Raw genomic sequence first — 21021 nt, 5'->3', positions numbered from 1 at the left:
CAAGGGTGTTTTCCTGAGTTGCATAGATGCAACTCATGAATGGTAGCCATTAAATACAGGATGTTGGCTTCACACCCCCTCTGGCTGTTCTGGAAACATCCTTTTTCATTCTTCAAAGAACCCAAGAGTATCTTGTTAGTGAAACCCAGGCTCACAACTTTTTCTGGCGATATGCAACAGTCGACAGTGGCTCTCACCTATGGGATGCCATTAGTACCGCTGCAGCATTTGACCCTCTCCTCTAAAATGTGGGTGTGATCAAAAGAAAGAGCAAATCCAGAAGAAACAGATTACTTCTACCATCTTCAGGAGGTCATTTCTTCTGTTCCATCCCTACTGCACAATCACTGTAGCTTTCTTTGCAGAGTTTGTTGGGGGGGGGGGATATTTTGTTTAAAAATAGTCATACCTCCTGCAAACCCTGCTACATGAAGGTAATTGCTGCTGGTTACCGACAGCCCTGTAGCACGTAGGGTAGGGTGTTCTCACAGCCAGCTGTCATGGAAGCAGTAAATAAAGCTAGTTTTCCTTCAAAGACACAAGCATTGTCCAGTCTGTGACTATACCAGGAACATCTCTATGGCTTTTCCATACCCTCCAAAACTTCAGCAGAATGCTTTATTTTGTTCATGCTTTCCTTAAAACACCCGAGGATAAGATGGATTTTGCTTAATTATCCACTCAGCATGGGGATTGATGTGGTACAAGTCTAAAAGGTAAGTGTCCGGGTCCAGGCAATGTTCACCTATGAAAAACCAGAAAAAAAAGCATTTCCTATATCCTTAGTCCTATAGTTGATAGGTTTGGGTGTTTGGTTTTTTGTTTGGGTATTTGATCACATTAATTTCAATATCACAACTATTCAGAAGTTTTTCTACAGATCTGGAGAATTTCTAGTTATTTATGTTTAAATGAATGTACATGTCTTAAAACTCTGCTAAGCCTAAGTTTTGACCTTTGTGAAAAGACTCTCTAACATTAATACTCCATAACTTTACCACTTGAAAACCATCATGAAATGTGCTAGTGATCAAATCCAGAGACTGAATTGTTTCCAAGTGACTGAGCTTTTCCTCTATTGATGCTACTAAGAGAAATACAAAGAGGCAGCCAAAACACTAGAGTAACCAACAGCCTCCAGAAGCATCTGTAACAGAGCATAAGAATTCCTTCCCATTTCCAGACACCCCTAATCTGCCGCTACAATTGCATTATTTGAGTCTCCTCCCCACTTGATGACATTACCCTACTGACAAGGGGAAATTGGTGACTAATGAACATCAACGTGTTTAACTACATGGTCGGAGAAACCTCCACCCGAGTTAGTACAGGCTCTTTTATCAGGAAGTGGATGGAGGCAGACAGGATTCACATCTGGTACAGATGCCATGTGCCAGCCTACCACACTTAATTAAAGCCCAGATATGAGGCACAGAATTAAAAGCCTAGTTGCATAGGATGAAGTTTCCCTTTACACCTTCCTGGACCCCTTCCACTGGAGCAGCTTGCTCCAAGCCCCTGTGTCCAACCTGGCCTTGAACACTGCCAGGGATGGGGCAGCCACAGCTTTTCTGGGCACCCTGTGCCAGCGCCTCAGCACTCTCACGGGGAAGATTTGTCTTTTCCTTTGAAAGTCCAGATTCAACCTCCCCACATACTTGCACTATAAAGGCTTTGCAGAGTGGGCTGGAAGACATAAGAACTACCAACCAAATTGCTTTGGCAGGTGCTGTTTGGTGTGACTGAAGTTGACTCATGCTTGCTCAGCTGTGTTCTAACTTCTGGAGCCCCACTCCAAATCTCATCCTTTTTATAACTGCTTCCTAAGACAAGTTAAGCATAAATACTGAGTATCAGAGTCCTTATTTTCAGTTACCGCTCAGACTTACCAATATTGCCTCCCACTTCATACAGGAGCAAGTTTGTGCACTCTATTGAGTTGTTACTGCAGAGAGAAAAAACACACTGAAGTTAAAGCTATGCAAAAATCAGGCTAGGCAGTTTAGCAGTGTTTCTTCCAAATGAATTGCTTGTGGTTTAGAGACCAGCAATGGTCAAGGAATCTACAGGCTTCGGAGACCATTGCTGATTGTCCTAACAGTGCATCTCTTGACAGACACCCAAAATTGGGAAAAAAGAAAACAAAGCAGATATTCCTCACTAGTAGGAGGAAGCACATTATACGCAAACACTGACTTTTCAATAGGTAGACAACTGGCATAAATACCAAAATTCACTGGCAACATTCCTGTAGAGCTGATGGCCTGTTCAAGAGAAGCTCATCTGTAGGAAGACTTCAGCAGCTGTAGGAGCTTGTTAGTAAGACACCAGCTGACCCATAGTCAGCCAGCTTCCCATCCATGTTCCCTGTCTAGACACCTCCTGGCCAGGGGCACAGTCAAGAGATGCACTAACACTTTACCTACCAAGGCACGGTGACAAGGGGGGCAGGAATTCTGCTCTTTTTGGGGGTTATTTAGTGATTCACCACTGAAGCAGAGTTTATTTTAGGAAATCCCTATATTAACATGTTGGAAATACTATTCCAGGCAAATAATTTGCACAGGTGATGTTTTCCTCCAAGAGAGCTAGAGAGAGTTTCTTTTACAGGGTCAGTGTTACTCCACTTTCCCTTCCTCAGCAAGGATGCTGAAATTCACCTGCCATCCAGCAGCCCAGAGAGAACTCCTGAGCTCAAAACATCCAGAGCACAGTGATGGAATCACTCAATTGAACTAATAGTTGCTTTCCCCATCCAACACACTATTCCCAAAGTTTAGAGGAGCAGAGAACAGCCTCCTAATGGCTCCTTGAGCCACTGCATGAGGTTCCTTTAAGGCGAGGTTGCAAGGGGCTCTGAGCAGCCTGCTCTAGTGGAAGGCGTCGCTGCCCATGGCAGGGGTTGGAACTAGATGAGCTTTAAGATCCCTTTTGACACTAACCATTCCAGGATTCTTTGGTCAGCTCTGCCAGAAAACCAAAACCAGCAACTAGATCACCTAGTGATTGCTTTTCTTTCTTTTCTTTTCTTTTCTTTTCTTTTTTTTTTTAATTTTAAAAGCAGAGAAAAAGCTATTTACCACTTGAGGAGGTTGACAGTGTTCACAATATTCCAGCCATGCTGGCACATGTTCTTTTGAAACTGCCTCAAGACATCAGCAGCTCTGGTTGCGTTGTTCAAGTGCACTTCTAGTGAATCCTTCAGGAGAAGTGAAGCATGGACTTTCACAATCTTGGAAGGCTGAACAAGGCAGGCAAAAAAAACAGTGCTTAATGAAAGACTTTGTTATCATCTAAAATATTAAGTTTCAAGTTAGATCGAAGAACGTGAAGAATTACACCAGAATTACAGCCAGCAGTTCAAAGGATTCAGGTTTCTTTATTATCCCCGCATACTATCAACTGGAAGCTTATAGAAGCATCAAGGTGAACATTATAAAGACTTCCTCAGTACATTGGTGGTGTGTTTGGGGAGAAAAGCATCATTCTCTATCAGCGTGCGCTGGTGCTCTCTGCTGTTCAAATGCAGCACTGGCACCAGAAGCACCACAAACTTCGTGAAAATAAAATTTGTCAGAATAAATTATGACAAACCGTCAAGTCCTATTTTTTTTTAAGACTGTTTTCATCGATTCCTTCATGAAGAAACTCCTCAGACCTTTTGGAGAGAACACCAGGACCCCCCCTGCAGCCCTGATCCAGCTCTGGGGCAGCAGCACAAGAGGGACCTGGAGCTGTTGGAGCGAGTGCAGAGGAGGCCATGGAGCTGCTGCGAGGGCTGGAGCAGCTCTGCTCTGCAGCCAGGCTGAGAGAGCTGGGCTGGGGCAGCCTGGAGAAGAGAAGGCTCCTGAAGGGGAGACCTTAGAGCAGCTCCAGTGCCTAAAGGGGCTGCAGGAAAGCTGGAGAGGGGCTTGGGACAAGGGCCTGTAGGGACAGGCCAAGGGGAATGGCTTGAACCTGCCTGAGGGGAGACTGAGCTGAACTCTTAGGCAGAAGCTCTTCCCTGTGAGGGTGTTGAGGCGCTGGCACAGGGTGCCCAGAGAAGCTGTGGCTGCCCCATCCCTGGCAGTGCTCAAGGCCAGGTTGGACACAGGGGCTTGGAGCAAGCTGCTCTAGTGGAAGGGGTCCCTGCCCGTGGCAGGGGTTGGAGCTGGAGGAGCTTTAAGATCCCTTCCAACCCAAACCATTCTATGATTCTATGAAACATTAAACTGTTCTAATGGGGTCTAATCTGCAGCAAGTTAATTTTGCAATCCCAAATCCTCTGCAAAACCACTGTACAAAACTGAAACTGTGAGATCAGTGCTAACCAGTCCTATGCATCGATCATCTGTTTGACTGCCTGAACAGTAGTTACACTCTCTGAAATGACAGCTCCTTCCACAGTGACATGCTGCCTTGACAAGCCAAATTTTAGGCAGATGTCATCTCATTATCCCAACTCATACAGAAAGGTGGGTGTTATACTGGCTTGTGCGCTGGCTCTTCAGGTATTATAGAATGGTTTTGGTCGGAACGGTCCTTAGAGATCATCCAGTTCCATTCAGATTTAAGCTTTCAATATATTAATTCCACCTGCAGACTCCTTTCAATTAAAAAAAAAATCAAAAAAGCTGTTAAGATTCTAACTCCCCTGTTCTGATGAGGAGGCATCTGAAGCCCTTTCACCTGCTACATTTTGAAAGAGCAGATGCTGATGGGATCAGCTGTGCTGCAGGGCACAGCCTCTGCTCTCTGTGCTTTAGAAATGTCATGGTGCTAGTGCTTCCTCTGAGGTTTTTTTTTCTCCTGAGTAGTTCAGCTTCCAGGTGATAAAGGCAAGGCTGAGCTACCATCCTGCAGGCTCTGGAATTCAGAATCCAGTCAAAGATGACAGGCTTGTGTCCCTGGAGTATCCCAATTGCAGCACCACTCCTATGCAATACTTAAAATCCAGCACTGCATGAAGCAATCTACAGACCTACCTTACTTAACCAACAGCGGCAACCAAAGGAAAAGGCAGAATGACACCAAGGTTCTTGTCTCAGATTTGATATTCAGATATATCTGGTTGTAGCATCTGTTTAAAAATCTGTCTCCACCAAGACAAGGAGGAGTAGAACCGTTTCATTTATGTCTCCTTTTAAGTGGAAAGAACCTTGTCCTCAAACCCTCCCACAGAGATCAGCAGAATTATGGAGTAAAAAGAAAATTAGATGCAAAACATGCTTTTATACTGTTGTAATAGCCTAATTTTTTACTTTAGGTTTATGAAATTAAGTCTGCCTTTATTATGGCAGACAGCTCTCTCTAAACATATGGGACACCTAAAGCCAGATGAGTTCTGCTCTGCACATGAAGTAAAGACCAGCATTTCTGCTTCTGGTCTCTTCCCCCCTCACCTGCAACCATGCAGCATCTTGATAATGTTTTTTGTGGCATGAAATTTACTTAGTGCTCTTGCTGTTGGGATCAGTTTTTGCCACAACCTAGCAAAGAGGGAAGCTCTTCTCACTGTTCTGCAGATTTTTCTCTCTCTTACTCTTTAAAGAGCAAAATCTTTACAGTTTTTAATTCTCATGAAAGGATTTGACACTGTTGTGAAAGGGCTCAGGTTTTCCAAGCCTTAACTCACCTCTGCCTGGTTCTTTTCCACCTTGTCCTTATCAGCATGTATCTTCCGCAGCAAATGTTTAATTCGCTTGTCACGGAACTGATACTTTTTGCTATTGCTCTCGTTCAGCTTTCTCACTTGAGCTACCAGAAAAGAGGAGACCTGAGCAGTGGAGAAGGGAATAAATAGGAATTAAATCAAGCAGAGATGAAGATGCCATTTACGAACCTAAACTTTATGAAGATCCTTAAGTAGACATATCCATATACTTTGAAAACAGTCTGCGAATTCAGCCAGAGACTTTGGCTATGGATATTTAACTCTGAAATTTCCAGGACTATCCTTTCCCTGTTCCAGTTCTAACCAGACTGAGACACTGCTACACCACAGCACAGTACACCAGGGCAACTTACTGTCCAAAGCAAATCCTGGTAATGGATCATCATCCGCACGACATCAGCAGCACCCTCAGCCAACTGCTTCTCTTTCCCTTCAGGGATCTTGTTTGGCAGTCCCTTGTGCATGAAGAGGTTTGGGGCCATGACTGTGGAAACGTTCCAGAGGTTCATTTTGTTGTTGTTCTCCCTGGCAACCACTTTGCTGAGGAACTCAAGTAGAGCCTGAAGAGAGGGGAAGAGACTTAAGACATTTGTTACTAATAATGCCCAAGAATTACTGTGGCAATTACTGGAGAGATCACTTCGCTAGCACTTTCTCTTGATACCTATGAGCAAATCCTATTTTTCCAGCTGGGAAGTTCAGTGACCAGTTTCTAACACTAGGGTAGCAACAAATAACCACACCAAACAGAGAGCCAGTTTGCCCAGCATTCACAAATCAGGACAGACAGCCTGTGGGGGAAGTGGATGAGCTCTTACTCCTCGGCAGGTGACAATTTAAGACAAGTCCAGTCATAAAAGATATGGAATCCAAAGCTGCCCCTCCTCCCTCCCCCAGGTATCCTCTCAAAGCTATTCCCAGACATGGAAAACCCCCACCCCTTTTGGATTCTCTCTTCTGCCTCATGCCTCCACCAAAGCCAGGATGCATGACAGATCATCTTTGACTGGATTCTGAATTCCAGAGCCTGCAGGATGGTAGCTCAGCCTTGCCTTTATCACCTGGAAGCTGAACTACTCAGGAGAAAAAAAAACCTCAGAGGAAGCACTAGCACCATGACATTTCTAAAGCACAGAGAGCAGAGGCTGTGCCCTGCAGCACAGCTGATCCCATCAGCATCTGCTCTTTCAAAATGTAGCAGGTGAAAGGGCTTCAGATGCCTCCTCATCAGAACAGGGGAGTTAGAATCTTAACAGCTTTTTTGATTTTTTTTTTAATTGAAACCATCTTTCATAGATGATAATACCATAAACCATTGACCAAAAGACAGAGTTTCTTTCTCTGTACCTTAGCATGCCCAAAGACAATGTAAGACCTGTACATCTTTCACTTCATACTGAAATGCTTTAACACACTGAAGGGGAAGAGCATGTTTCTGAACAGAATGCTGGATGCTGCAAGACCACATGGAATCCTACTGCTTTTCAGTTTGTACCTACAAGGTGGAGTGTGCTTACAGCTTGCGTTCTCTGCACAGCCTGCTTGCCTGCTCCCCCCATCCTAGCTTTCCATTCTCAAGTCAGCGAAATAAAACCAAGGAGCATGATGTCTGCTATTTACAAAACCTGATAGAGTTTCCTTGAATAAAAACCTGGAACAAGATCATGTTTTCCCAGTTTAATCCATAACACCGTTACCTTTAGAGTGTTTCTGTTGGGCTCCGGCAGAATCAGGATCAGAAGGTTTAGAGCTTGCAATCTTTGCTTCAGATCTGGAATATCTAATGAGGGAGGGCAACAACAGGACAGGGGATTCAGGCTTCTGACATTTATTTTGGTTTTGAGCAGGGGAATCCCCGAGGAATTATTTCTTGTAGTGTTTGCCACTGGGCTTTGAGGCCTTGTTTTACACAAATAAATCGAACTCGACCTGCCCTTTATGAAGTGAACCCCGTGTGTTTTAGAAGACTGTCTGGTTTGCTTTGGAGTACCCAGTCTACCAGCAGTCTGGTGCCCTTGAAGGGCATCAAAAGACCCCATAAGCCCCCATGTCTTGGACAAAAGAAGTTGTGCACTTAAACAGTTAGCTTAACACATTCAAACCATCTATTGGGACACAAATCTCCAAATAAGGTGCTTGCAAAACATTGCACTACTTGCAGACAGGCCAAGACCCTGCAGCCTGGCCAGCTGTCCCAACTCAGCCTGCATGTCATTATTTATCAATTTGTCCTAATTTGTATTAGCAACCTTTCAGCCTCAAATGAAACAATGTAATTTAAGACTCCAGGACAGCATTCCTACACAAATGTGTGTGAAACCAACCACCAGTGACTATGAATCTGAGGCTGATACACAGTAGTACATACAGCACCAAGCACACAACTTTTGGCTATGGTTCATAACAAAGCATCACAAAATCGTTTGGGTTGGTAAGTTCCTTAAAGCTCACCCAGCTCCAACCCTTGCCACGGGCAGGGACCCCTTCCACTAGAGCAGCTTGCTCCAAGCCCCTGTGTCCTACCTGGCCTTGAGCACTGCCAGGGATGGGGCAGCCACAGCTTCTCTGGGCACCCTGTGCCAGCGCCTCAGCACCCTCACAGGGAAGAGCTTCTGCCTAAGAGCTCAGCTCAGTCTCCCCTCGGGCAGGTTCAAGCCATTCCCCTTGGCCTGTCCCTACAGGCCCTTGTCCCAAGCCCCTCTCCAGGTTTCCTGCAGCCCCTTTAGGCACTGGAGCTGCTCTGAGGTCTCCCCTTCAGGAGCCTTCTCTTCTCCAGGCTGAACAAGCCTGTCTCCATAAGACATATCGTGCTCTGTATTCCCACTGAATCCACAGGCTCTCAACACACCTGGTAGCAGAGTGCAAGTAGAGAACCCGTAGAGCTCTGCAAGAAAAGCACAAATCAGAAAACTGATGCTAAACAGCCAAAGCAGGGACTCACTTTGTACAGCAGCAAAAGCAGGGAGGTACTCTGCTGTCAGCAGTGGGGCTGGCAGTTCCCTTATGAATCTTTTCAGTAGCCCAGACACATCATTCTGGTGGACTTCATCCCAGCGGAAAAGGCCAGTGTAGAAGTCCCTTTCTAGCTTCTGTTCCAGACTCTAGTAAAAAGATGGAATTTATTACATGCTTTAATAAGCAAATACAAGGGAAGTTCTGTAGGTGGGCACTAGAAGGGCAACCCATCAAGTCTGAAGAGTGCAGAGACCCTCACAGCAGACACTCACAGACATCCCTCACAGCAGACACTCCCAGATTTTCCAGCAATGAAAGCTCCAGTTGTATTGGGAAGGGACACGAGACAATTCAGGTTATTTAGACAAGTGCTTCAGTAACATGCTTCCTGATCACCTCTGACACTTTCAAACACTACTGAGGAATTCGTACCTTGATCCTTGTCTGGGACCCAGAAACTCTCAAAATGCCCTCTGTTTCAAGTCCTCTCTTTTCCAAGCAGGACAGCAGCTATTAAAGTGGGGAGGGAAAATAAAGCTCTTAGGCACAAGGGACGAGAAGTCTGCCCTTTCTTATCACAACCTCCTGACTCTGAGAATCAGAATAAAAACAGAAGAAAACTCACTGCTTGGAGTATCAGAGGAACCTTGGTGTTGGGGAGCAGTTTTTGGTCATTTTCCAATAGGGTGTTGAGTGGAACTCCAAAGAGTCTTTTCTCTACAACAGAAAAAACAGGCTTTAAGTCTGTATCACCTCTAATACAGGTGTAAGAATTGTATCCACCACTGCGGACTCAGATGACACATTCTGTAAGCACAGATACTGGAGAAAAAGAGAGGAAGAATTAAACAGGACAAGTGCATTTGGTAGGCAAATGTCAATATGGTGCCAGATCTTGATGTCATGATCCAGTGACTTCCAGGAGAAATTCTGATGAAGGAAAACACACCCGTCACAAGGTTTTTACTAAAGACTCTCGCTGTTGTAACATTTGAAACACAAACCTATGATAAGATCAGTGTTAAAAATACAACCCAAAACAAAAACCAAAGGTACACACACAAACAAATTAAGATGACATACAACTAACCTGTTGTTTTCAGCTTTGCTGCTTTGTTTCTCTTCAGCTCAAAGCCCAGGATATCACAGAGAGCTGTTAGTTCAATAAGGGCCAGCGTGGGGATCTTCTTCATGTCCTGAGCAGACAGATCTCCAACCCTGGTCACTCCAAGTCTGCCCTTGGGGATCTTGAATTTCTAAGGAAACACATACACACCCAAAAGGTTCAGTGCACCTTATCACTACTAATCCTAGTAGTTACCAAGTTTGGCTACATTTTTATCATTCCCTACCATAACCAGCCATAGAAGAGTTAGAGTTGGAAAGGACCTTAAGATCATCAAGTTCCAACCCCTCTGCCATGGGCAGGGACACCTCAGACTAAACCATGTCACCCAAGGCTCTGTCCAACACTGCCTTGAACACTGCCCGGGATAGAGCAGCCAGAGGTTCCTTGGGCATTCTGTGCCAGTGCCTCAGCACCCTCACAGAGAAGAAGTTCTTCCTTATATCTAACCTAAACTTCCCCTATTTCAGTTTGAACCTGTCACCCATTGTCCTATCACTCCAGTCCCTGATGAAGAGCTGCTCTCCAGCATCCTTGTAGGTCCCCTTCAGATACTGGAAGCTGCTCTGAGGTCTCCCCTTCAGGAGCCTTCTCTTCTCCAGGCTGAACAGCCCTGACTCTCTCAGCCTGTCTTCATACAGGAGGAGCTCCAGCCCCTAATCATCCTCATGGCCTCCTCTGGACTTGCTCCAACAGTTCCATGTCCTTCTTATGCTGGGAATACCAGAACTGTATACCTATTCATTCTCCTGTTTTCAATACCAGACAAATGTCCAAAACTACTCTTACTTCTACTCAACCCACAGCTGAACAAATACTTTCTCTTTTCAGTATTGCTCTTTAATCATACTGGAGATCCTAATTTATGTAAATTAAAGACAGCATGATACCCACCCTGATCCACCTGAACTTCAGAAGCAGCCCAGTACATTTGTGGAGGAAAAAATCTGTTATGAGTAAGAAAGCCCAGTTATTCTCTTTTTGGTGGAAATAACCTAGAACTGCATCAAAATACCTAGTTTCACACATAAGCCTTACTTATTTTGACCTCCAACCTGTCCAAAAATACCTAATATAGACCCACTGCAACATTATAAATAGAGGATGTTTCCAAGAGCTGATCATTCACCTGAATCAAATGTCTTGTACCCCTCAACAAGAAGAGACTAATAGGTTCTAACATGAGAAATTCCTTCAGTGCTTACAGTTAGGGCATTGCCTTCCTTTAACTTTGTAGATTCAGACAGGAATGATCCCTTGAGCAGGACAGCTGCTTGCTCTGAGTAGGCAACATCCATGTTGAACATCTCCTCTTTTCCAGGGTTTCGAACTGTGCAGGAGTACTCCTGGGTTTCTGCTACAGGGGAGAAATTGTCTTGAATTTCAGAAAGCCGGAAGTGTGAAGCTTAGCAAACAATGGGCTAAAAAGAGCTTGAAAAAGTTCTGGGTGCCACTGCTTTTAAAAAATCCTGTACACTAACATTTGAGAACAGTGTTCATCGCAGAGTCCTGAGATTGCTCAGGTAGGTTAGCTGAAAGCTGTAACATTATGGCTAAAATCACCCTACAATCACCAGATCACTGATAAGACGTGAGCATAGCCTTAAATTAAAGGACACCTATGGCTAACTTCCGTTCATACGATCATGTATGGTGTCTACAGGTTTTCACCACATAAACATTTCTAGACTGACATTATTTGTTTCTTGAATTGCTTTCTTGAAGAGTTATAGTAACCAGTTTGAGCAGCAGTTCCTAACAACAGTAGAGCCTGAAAAGTTTTGTGAAATCCACAACTGTGGAACCCTGTATTTAAAAATAAAATTATTCAAAAAAATTACTAACAAAAAGCCACCAAAAAAACCACAGACAAGGCCCCCAAAACCACAAACAAGGCCAATGTTTCAGAGCCCAAGTTAGTGTAACTTCCAGCTCCAGTCCCACTTCAGCTCCTACTCCTGTTCACTTCTATTCTACATTTAAAAGTTTCCTTCTTACTTCTGTGTACATTTGAAGTCTGTCGATTGTGCCACAGCTGATCTGGACTGGATTCCTTTTTCTCTGTTGCTGTCTCCTGAAAAATAAATCAGAGCACGTTCATCTACACAAAAAAGCAGTTAATATATGACCACCTGGTTTTGGCAGAAAGCAAACACCTGACATTGTCTGTTGGTCTAAGAAGATGCTGCTCAAGCGCAGGGGTACAAGACTGTTCTGAAATTAAGAATCATAATTAGAGGATTTGGCAGGCAAGTGGCAAACAAATGACTATTACATAGACAATATTTGTGATAAATTTGCACATCATTAAGCCAGCTCTTCCTTTCACACAATCATTAGCCAATTTCCTCCTACTAGTTCACTCACTGAGGGGCTAACACTGAACCAACCAAGCTACACAGGATCGACCCACTGCCTGCAATCATAAGATTTTTCACCAGGAAGAACACAAAGTAGAAATCAGCACCTAAAAGCTTCCCTTCATTGGTTTCATACTAACCTCCCTCTTCACATCTAGAGAGAGAATTGAATCTTTAAAAGCATAAGGAAGCATTTGGTGGACAATTCTGTTAATAAAAACCTTACCAGAACTTACTGGAACTAGTTAGAATATAGGAAAGCTTATTTTATTACTGAAAGTTAGCCACTTTCCCAGAACCTGGGTATGACATGGAGTTGTGGGCTACGGACTGAGGAAAGAAGGCTCCTGAAGGGGAGACCTCAGAGCAGCTCCAGTGCCTAAAGGGGCTGCAGGAAACCTGGAGAGGGGCTTGGGACAAGGGCCTGTAGGGACAGGCCAAGGGGAATGGCTTGAACCTGCCAGAGGGGAGACTGAGCTGAGCTCTTAGGCAGAAGCTCTTCCCTGTGAGGGTGCTGAGGCGCTGGCACAGGGTGCCCAGAGAAGCTGTGGCTGCCCCATCCCTGGCAGTGCTCAAGGCCAGGTTGGACACCGGGGCTTGGAGCAAGCTGCTCCAGTGGAAGGGGTCCTTGCCCGTGGCAGGGGTTGGGGCTGGAGGAGCTTTAAGGTCCCTTCATTACAAACCATTCTACGATTCAGTGATAGCAAAGTTAAAAAGAACCTGTGCAAAGTCAGTGCAAATAGGCAAAACACTTAATCTACACCTATCTTTAGGGTAGTTACATAACTGATGGGCTTGCCACAAAAGCAGAACCAATTCATTTATGTCTACAGCTAAAATCCAGCTCATGCAGTTATGCCAGAGCACCTTCATATCCAGCTGCTGTGTAAACAGTTCACAGGGAAGAGTAATGCAGAAGAAATATGTGGAAAAGTTCTGAAGGAAATACCAACAGCTTTGATGCTCAAGTAGCTCAGGATAGAGGCGAACAGAAGACAAGCTGCAAATCCATCTGAAAACACTGATGGAAATAAAAACCCAAATGACTGACACATCGCTGCCCGCATTCTTACAGCAATGGGGATTTATCATGTTTTGCTGCACACTTCAAACAAGTGTATAGCTACACTAGGCATGTTTCCTCTTATGGTTCCTGAACACATTCTTCAGAGCCCCAGAAACCGTGCTTGGAACTGGCATGACACAGCAAACCAGTATGGAAAATTAACCAAAAAGTCTGCATCCCTCTGGGATTGCTCCAGGAATTACTCAATGGTAAAGGACTTCTGCTCAGAGCTTACATCAGTATCATACCCTAACATCTCAAACATTTACTGATTGAAATAAAAATCACTCATTTGCCTAAGCTGAGCCTCTGTCACTTCCCATGAAACAAAGAGGGCAAACACCACCCCTTGGTGTTGTGAAGGGCAAGAAATACTGAGGTTAAGCTACTGGCCACTCAGTGAAGAAGAAACAAGCAGTCACATAGACCCATTTAAAATACATTTTCTTACTAACCCTAATTAAAAAGGGGGTGAACCCCACTGTTTTTTTGTGTCAGCAACATCCACTAAAAACTGTAGATCTCAGAGGCAACTGCAAAGCTTAAAAAAATCACCAAACCTTTAAAAGAGTTGAGCCAAAGAAAACACGAATAATTCCAGCAGTTATTGGGAAAAAAGCGTCCAGCGATCTTGTCCAAGTAGTAAGTGAGATAAAATGGTTCACTATTAATCAAACTAAAGCTATTTTAAAAGACAATTTTAGCATCTTGGTACATGCTTTCATTACATCAAAATGTCATTTTAAAAGATCAAATTGGATTTCAGTTGTTTATCAAATGCAAATATTCATGACCTAGTGTGTGGACTCATAAGATTAAGAACTCAAAAATCTCCATTCCTATGCAATAAAAAGTAAAATTATTTTAAGAGCTATAACAGGCTTCTATTTAATGTGCAAGTGCTAAAACTTGTTGAAATTCAGTTGAGGCACTTCAGAGAACCTTGGAGCATTACTGCTTCTAGAAATGTCACCCATTCAAGCAGGAATGCAGGTAGTGCTCTGCAAAAGAGAACCAGCCATGACTCTGCCTCAGTGCAATTCAAAGGAAATAATCTGCATCTCAGCACAGGGCAGTTACAAAGAACACAACCACAGCAGCTTCCCATAATGATGTACTCTTAGTGTTATTCTTTTAAGGCATTCAAGGGACTATTGGGTTATAATTAATCTCACTATAGTAAAAGAAGTTTCAGGTAGGCTCAGGCTGAGAAAAAGGAGTAATCACTTCTGGCAGACAGCAAGGGACCCATGCTACTCAAAAAGGTAGATCTTGGTTAAGCTCAATACCTTCTGACTAGACACCTAACTGAGCAGAGGAAGCTACAAGAAGCCCTGAATGGGGTACTCTCCAGCAGCCCCTAGAAGAAACAAAGGTGCTGTACCTGTGGCCACAACCAAAAGAGGAGCAGCAGAGCAGAAAAGCAGCTGAAAAGCTAATGGTTATGTATTGGCTAGCAAAACCAAGAAAAAGGCAGTGGCTAGTTTTTCTTCAGGATTACCAGCTGCTCAGGGGCATCTTGTCAGGATGGAACATAGGAAGTTATCTCTCTTTTTTTTTTTTGATAATAATAATTTGACGTGCCACTGGAATAAAGAAAACACAAGAGGGCTCCAAACAATACCAGTGCTCCACAGGGCTGCGGGGCTGTAGGCACTACATAAAGTCTTCAGGCAGTCTCTAGGAAGCTTATGGAGGTTTGGTAACAACTTCTCAACACTGCAACCTGGATGCAGAATTTCTACCATCTCAGCTTTATTTCAGCTCAAGAGATGAATTTTGTCTATTTGGAACTGACAGTAGCCCTAGACCCAGAAAGCCCACTCAGCTACTGTGATGCAACCAAGTCTTTCAGGAGATCCCACTAAACCAGCATACCTCCGAGCCGACCACTCCAAAAATGTCTCTGACATCACGCACAGGATGCTTGTTCCTCCTCCGGGACCGGGAATAGGTGTCCAGCCGCCGCTGCACAGCAGCAGCCTGGGTCTTGGTCAGGGTGGAGAGCAGCACGATGTTGTCGTGCTCAGAGGCACAGTCCCTGAGGAGGTTGGACAGACCTGCGTCCTGGAGCCACTCAGCTTCAGCCTCTCCCTCTGCGACACAAGGGGTGAGAAGGTCGAGTGAGATAAGGAAGGATAACAGCAATTTGGATGCTTGCAACACTTCAGAGGCAGAAAACCAGAACCCTGAGACATCCCCTTTCTGGGGTGTCAATGGGACATCACTGGAAGGAAGCCATATCTTTGTTACAAAGCCACTGTCACTCTCAAAGCCTTAGCCCTGTTCCCAGATTCCCTGCTGGGTATCAGGTGAAACTGGAGGAGACACAGCACTTTAGGCAGCTATAACTGCCCACATACTCCCTTCTCCTCACCTAGGGTGAGGAAAGAGAAGAAAAAGCACAGGTATTGCTGGGAATGCAGGCTCCCTTGGAAGCTGGGCAGAAGAGGGGACAGAAGTGTGAATCTGTGGTATTCAGCACAGGAATTGAACTCAGTGGGGGCTTTTACAGGATACAGCAGGAGAGCCACTTGCTTAAATCTGCTTTTACAAAGGGTATCTCTGGATGCAGGCAACAGCACTCAGCACACTCAGAATGAACAGCGGTGTCTCTGTGGAGCATCCCTGCTTCATTGACAGCTTTGGGAATGGACAGAAAAAGATCTATGGGAAGTCACAACATCTGCATGTTTGGCTGTAGGCCTCTTCCCAGTTACTTGGCTATTTATTTTACTGTGTATTTATCTACATACAGGCCTGTGCTTCAACTCATTTAATTCTTCTATTTTTTTTTTTAATATCCAGACACTGCTCTGGTAGATTCACAGTACATTTGTGTGACTATTTGCCTGCACCATTCTCTATCACTTTAGGTGGACTGGTACCAGTACAGTCATCCAACAAAAGCAAAAGTTATATTCTTACTCTGTGCCTTTGCTTTATGCCTGTGCCTATTCAAAACATCCCTAAAATTAAAGAGCATTTCAGCTCCAGAACGAGGTCTGAGACACCTGGAGACAGTACAGCAGCATTACTCAAACAAGCTCAATTCCACTTCGTACTTCAATACATATTATGATACGCTGCAAACCCAGAAGACAATTTTTCCCTTATGGGCTTCACCCTCTGTGCAGCTGAGAAAATGCCCTGAGAAAGGCAGCTACTTGAAATCCAAGAATAAAAGAAGTGATGTATCACTTTGATACGGTGAACACCACAAAGCCTTTAGCTTTCCAACTCTATTTCCCTCATTCATTCACTGTAGGCAGCTCCAACACAGCTCTAGCAAAGGTTATACTGGGAAAAAGTAAAATCACAACCGGACTGCAACACAGCTGTTCATTCCCACTTTGCCTTTCCCCTGCAAACTGGTATTACAGTATCACAGCTGCTTAGGCAAAGTTTTATTATTGCTGCATCTAAACAAAAAAGCCATTTAGTCTCTTCTTAGAATCTTATAATGGCTTGAGTTGGAATGGACCTTAAAGCTCATCCAATTCCAAGCTGCCTCAGAGGGGAGACTGAGCTGAGCTCTTAGGCAGAAGCTCTTCCCTGTGAGGGTGCTGAGGCGCTGGCACAGGGTGCCCAGAGAAGCTGTGGCTGCCCCATCCCTGGCAGTGCCCAAGGCCAGGTTGGACACAGGGGCTTGGAGCAAGCTGCTCCAGTGGAAGGGGTCCCTGCCCGTGGCAGGGGTTGGGACTGGATGAGCTTTAAGGTCCCTTCCAACACAAACCAGGCTGGGATTCTATGATCCCCCAGAAGTGTTTGCTCGATTACAGTTGCTCATACACCATGGTCCTGTGCCTGACTCCTCACAGCAATCTGTGCTGCACCCATGGTTTCAGCAGCACAGCATGCAAAAAACTTGTGGTTTATTTTGCCTTTGGAACCAAAGGAAGTGAAGTGTATTGCTTGCAAATTTTGAAAATACCCAGTTCCAGTCATAACAGGAAACTAATCTAATACACAATGCTAAACAGCGGGCCCCAAATCGGATACCGGGTGAGCCTACTGCCCCACCTGATGCCAAAGCACCAGATTTTAATTCATCTGTTTAATATTTTTGGCCCAGATATGTTTGCCAGTTACACAAAAGGAAACGTGTAAAATAGGTTATTTATGGGGAGAAGAGGGAAATTGGAGAGAAACATGTCAGAACCGAGATGTCCACAGAAGCTGAGCTGCAGGTTTGGGCCTGGAGAGCTGCTAAGGTTTGCCTTGGGCTTTCCAGACAAGGAGCGTTTCAGGTGGCCACAGTCAGGGATAAATTTACAAAATTAAAGAACTCCAGTTTCAGAAACTTACTTGAAATGTAAGCTGGCCAAAACCAGCACTGGTAATAAACGGGTTTATTTCCAAAAGTTTAAAAGGACAGCTTCAGTACCCTACAATTTCAGACTAAACATTAAACACAACTTCCTATACAATGTTGGAAGGTAGAGAAGGATCCCTCTTTGCTGACACTTCCCAGGCATGATTACGTGCTGTAAGGATGCCAGCAGGTACATCAGTGGCACTACCACACAGAGCGCACTCTTCACCAGCTGCTGCACTGCCGGACCCCAGAGAGCTGGATGAATGGCAAGGAAAGGACACTGCTGCTCTGCTCCAGGGAAAAGCTCCCTTCTGCTGCCTTCAGCTGCTGGTGAGGCCACAAGTGTCAGCAGCTCCTTCCAGCTGACCCAGCTCTGCAGTTACACACTGGGCTCCAGCTCACTCCAGGTCACAGGAAGCTTCCATTACACCAATCCTTACACGGGGCTCTCCAAGCAGGTCAGCATCTCCGCAATGCCTTATCCACAAGCAGCCTCCATGCTGCCCCTGCACTTCGGTTAGGATCAGCTCTGTGTCAGCCTTGGAGCTCTCTGCACCTGCCCAAGCACAACTTCTAGGGCTGTATGCAAAGAGCAACGGTGCCTTTGGCTCCGAGGAGCCCCGCAGCCCCTGCCTGGCACTGCCACCTCACAGGGCTCCAACCCTAAACTGCAGAGACAAGAGAGGCACCAGCCCAGCCCAGGATCCGCACCACCGGGAGGCTCCCCTCACCACTAACACTGCCAGCACAGTGCTCCTTTGACAACGCTCCCTTGCAGGCGGCACCGGGAGCCAAGCTGCACATCTCCTGCCCCAGCCTGCCGGGAAGGCTTCGCACCTTTGGGCACTACTTCAAGTCTGTCTGGTTTCAGTGGCCAATTAAGCAGTCAGCTCTTGCCTGCTACTTCAATTTACAGCACTAGCATTAAAAGACACTTTTCCTTGTGCCCTTGCTTACACATAGGAATCATATTGCCTCTAGCATATCAGCCTTTCGGATATCCCAGACAGTTTTTCATCTCATGGCATCACCTCTTTCCCAGGGTCTTCTTCCAGGCACATTCCTGGCATTTTTGCATCTCTTCTAGTTCTAAAAATCAAGTTTACATCCTTTACACAGAGGCACTAACAGCAGACCTTAATGCTTACTGTGTCTTGCCTACTATGGCTGACACAAATGGTGATCTCCCCAGAGTCCCCTCTATGCACCTAGAAGAGCTATTTACCTGTCTGAAGCACAGCAAACACATGGGACTTTCACTGAAACATGTTCCCATTACACCCATGGTTCCTTCTCAAGATTAGCAGCATTCAAGGTCAGGTTGGATGGGGCTTGGAGCAAGCTGCTCTAGTGGAAGATGTGCCTGCCTGTGGCAGAGGTTGGAACTGGATGAGCTTATGGTCCTTTTCAAGCAGTCTGATTCTATGATCAGGCCAGCACAACAGATGTAGGCTGTACAGGCTGCAAACCCGACCCTTCCAGAGCATGTAGAGCCAACTAAACCATATTATTCAAAACAGAGCCGGGAAATGTGTGATCCCAATCTGTTTATCAGTGCTTATCACCCCTCCAGCCCCCGCTCGCTGTACCTTCTATGTCAAAAGGCAATTGATCCAGTTATTCCAAACTACTGAATAACACCACCACTAGAGACAGCCCATTAGAAACACCTCATGTAGATAAAGCAGTCCTCAAATGAAAGGGGAGAGAGGGGAAGGCAACATATAAGAAAACCATTGTGTAGGTGGACTCAAGTCATTTTGGATGTTTATTATGGCCTCTTGAAGAGTAAATTAGAGTGGGAAATGTCTGCCTTTTACAAAAGCAACTCTCAGAAAAGCCACTGTGATGAAGTCTTAGAACCACATACACAAGCAAGCCTTCCAAACCACCACCAGCTATCACAGGGTGTTTATCACCACACAGCCACCTGCACAGGGAGCAAGAAGCTCCTGCTGGAAAAAGCCTGGAGCCTTGAACATACTCCTGACTGCCCTTTAGAGTCAGCTTTGTTTCAGAAGCTGAAACCAGGCCAGGCCAGCACTTCCCTTGAGCAGGTCGTTAGCCACCACCCAAATAAAGAGATAGACATATCTGATTTGACTGGTAATATTCAAGCCGTATTGCAACATGCTTCTAAATCATTCAGGTACATAAGCAAATTTTGTGTTCAGGATGCTCACCTTCCAACCCAAACCATTCTATAATTCTGTGACCTTCCTCCCCTCACTCCCTACCTTTTCAGCAACTTACCTTCTTGTGCTTTGACATCTGCAAGGCTGCATTCCTCTTGCTCCACTTCAGCACTCTGTTTAATGTTCTCCACTTCCAGCCAAAAACTGTCCATTGACAACTTGTCCGAAGACTCTACCCTGGGATTCATGCTCTCTGACACTGAGGATGCCAAAAGACTCTCCGGAGGAAGCTGGCTCATTTTGCAAAGGCAATTTCTGGTACTGAGACAGGAAGAGATAAAGAGAGACATTAAGCCAGGCACAGCTACAGGCTGGGCAGAGAAGAGATTCAGAGCAGCCCTGCGGAGAAGGACTTGGGGGTGCTGGTCGATGAGAAAATGAACATGAGCCGGCTTCAGTGTGCGCTCGCAGCCCAGAAAGCAACCGTATCCTGGGCTGCATCAAAAGGAGCGTGACCAGCAGGTCCAAGGAGCTGACCCTGCCCCTCTACTCTGCTCTTCTGAGACCCCACTTGCAGCACTCTGTGCAGTTCTGGTGTCCTCAACATATGAAGGACATGGAACTGTTGGAACAAGTCCAGAGGAGTCCAGGAGGATGATCAGGGGCTGAAGCACCTCCTGTATGGAGAAACACTGAGAAAATTGGGGTTGTTCAGCCTGGAGAAGAGAAGGCTGCGGGGAGACCTCAGAGCAGCCTTCCAGTATCTGAAGGGGGCCTACAGGGATGCTGGGGAGGGACTGCTCATTAGGGACTGCAGTGACAGGACAATGGGTAACTGGTTAAAATTTAAACAGGGGAAGCTTAAATTGGATAGAAGGAGGAAGTTCTTTAATGTAAGGGTTCTTTACTGGAACAGGTTGCCCAACAAAGTTGTGAATGCTCCATCCCTGGCAGTGTTTAAGGCCAGGTTGGACAGAGCCTTGGGTGGCATGGTTTAGTGTGAAGTATCCCCGCCCATGGCAGGGGGGTTGGAACTTGATGATCTTAAGGTCCTTTCCAACCCTAACTATTCTATGATTCTATGTATTCACATACGGCATTCACAATACAGCAGCCTTCATTGATTAATAACTGCGACAAAAGCCAAACAGAGGTAAGTGCTAGACTTCCTTCGATTAGCATTTTGCAATAACAGACAAGGTTGGGATCAAATTCCCTAGAGAATGGGAAAAACTGCTGTCCAAACATGAGAAAGGATGCAGCATCGACACGGGTTTTCTGATGGGACCTTTCTTGAAGGGACCTTCAAGACAACAACTACAACTCCAACACTTGCTTCCAAGATTTCCCTGTAAACTTGCAGATACCCTCAACATCCAGAGTAAACCAAGATGCTTCAAGCTTGCTG

The 21021-nt window shown here is 45.3% G+C and overlaps 1 protein-coding gene across 3 annotated transcripts; it reads right to left on the bottom strand.

The window, feature by feature from the left end:
- Window positions 1–44: 44 nt before the first annotated feature.
- On the bottom strand, window positions 45–20093 carry ARHGAP40 (Rho GTPase activating protein 40). Of its 3 annotated transcripts, none has more exons than XM_061380061.1 (14): window positions 19732–20093; window positions 15039–15256; window positions 11733–11808; window positions 10940–11088; window positions 9699–9864; window positions 9234–9325; window positions 9041–9118; window positions 8595–8754; window positions 7351–7433; window positions 6007–6213; window positions 5615–5755; window positions 3081–3241; window positions 1890–1945; window positions 45–745 (listed from the first exon to the last, which is right to left on the bottom strand). In XM_061380061.1, the coding sequence occupies exons 1-14, from the start codon at window positions 19961–19963 to the stop codon at window positions 639–641; spliced, it is 1926 nt and encodes a 641-aa protein (XP_061236045.1). In that variant the 5' UTR covers window positions 19964–20093; the 3' UTR covers window positions 45–638. The 3 variants fall into 3 exon arrangements, with proteins under 3 accessions (XP_061236045.1, XP_061236044.1, XP_061236046.1); XM_061380060.1 differs by having other exon boundaries at window positions 10940–11091; window positions 19732–20090; XM_061380062.1 differs by lacking the exons at window positions 45–745; window positions 1890–1945; window positions 3081–3241 and adding an exon at window positions 4883–5071 and having other exon boundaries at window positions 10940–11091.
- Window positions 20094–21021: the final 928 nt, after the last annotated feature.

The sequence above is a fragment of the Neopsephotus bourkii genome, unplaced genomic scaffold, assembly GCF_033783945.1.
Source record: "Neopsephotus bourkii isolate Nb327-2 ecotype Australia unplaced genomic scaffold, CSIRO-AGI_Nbou_v1 NB_1787, whole genome shotgun sequence".
In the NCBI taxonomy this organism is placed as follows: Eukaryota; Metazoa; Chordata; class Aves; order Psittaciformes; family Psittacidae; genus Neopsephotus; species Neopsephotus bourkii.
This window is presented reverse-complemented; position numbering and strand designations above follow the sequence as displayed.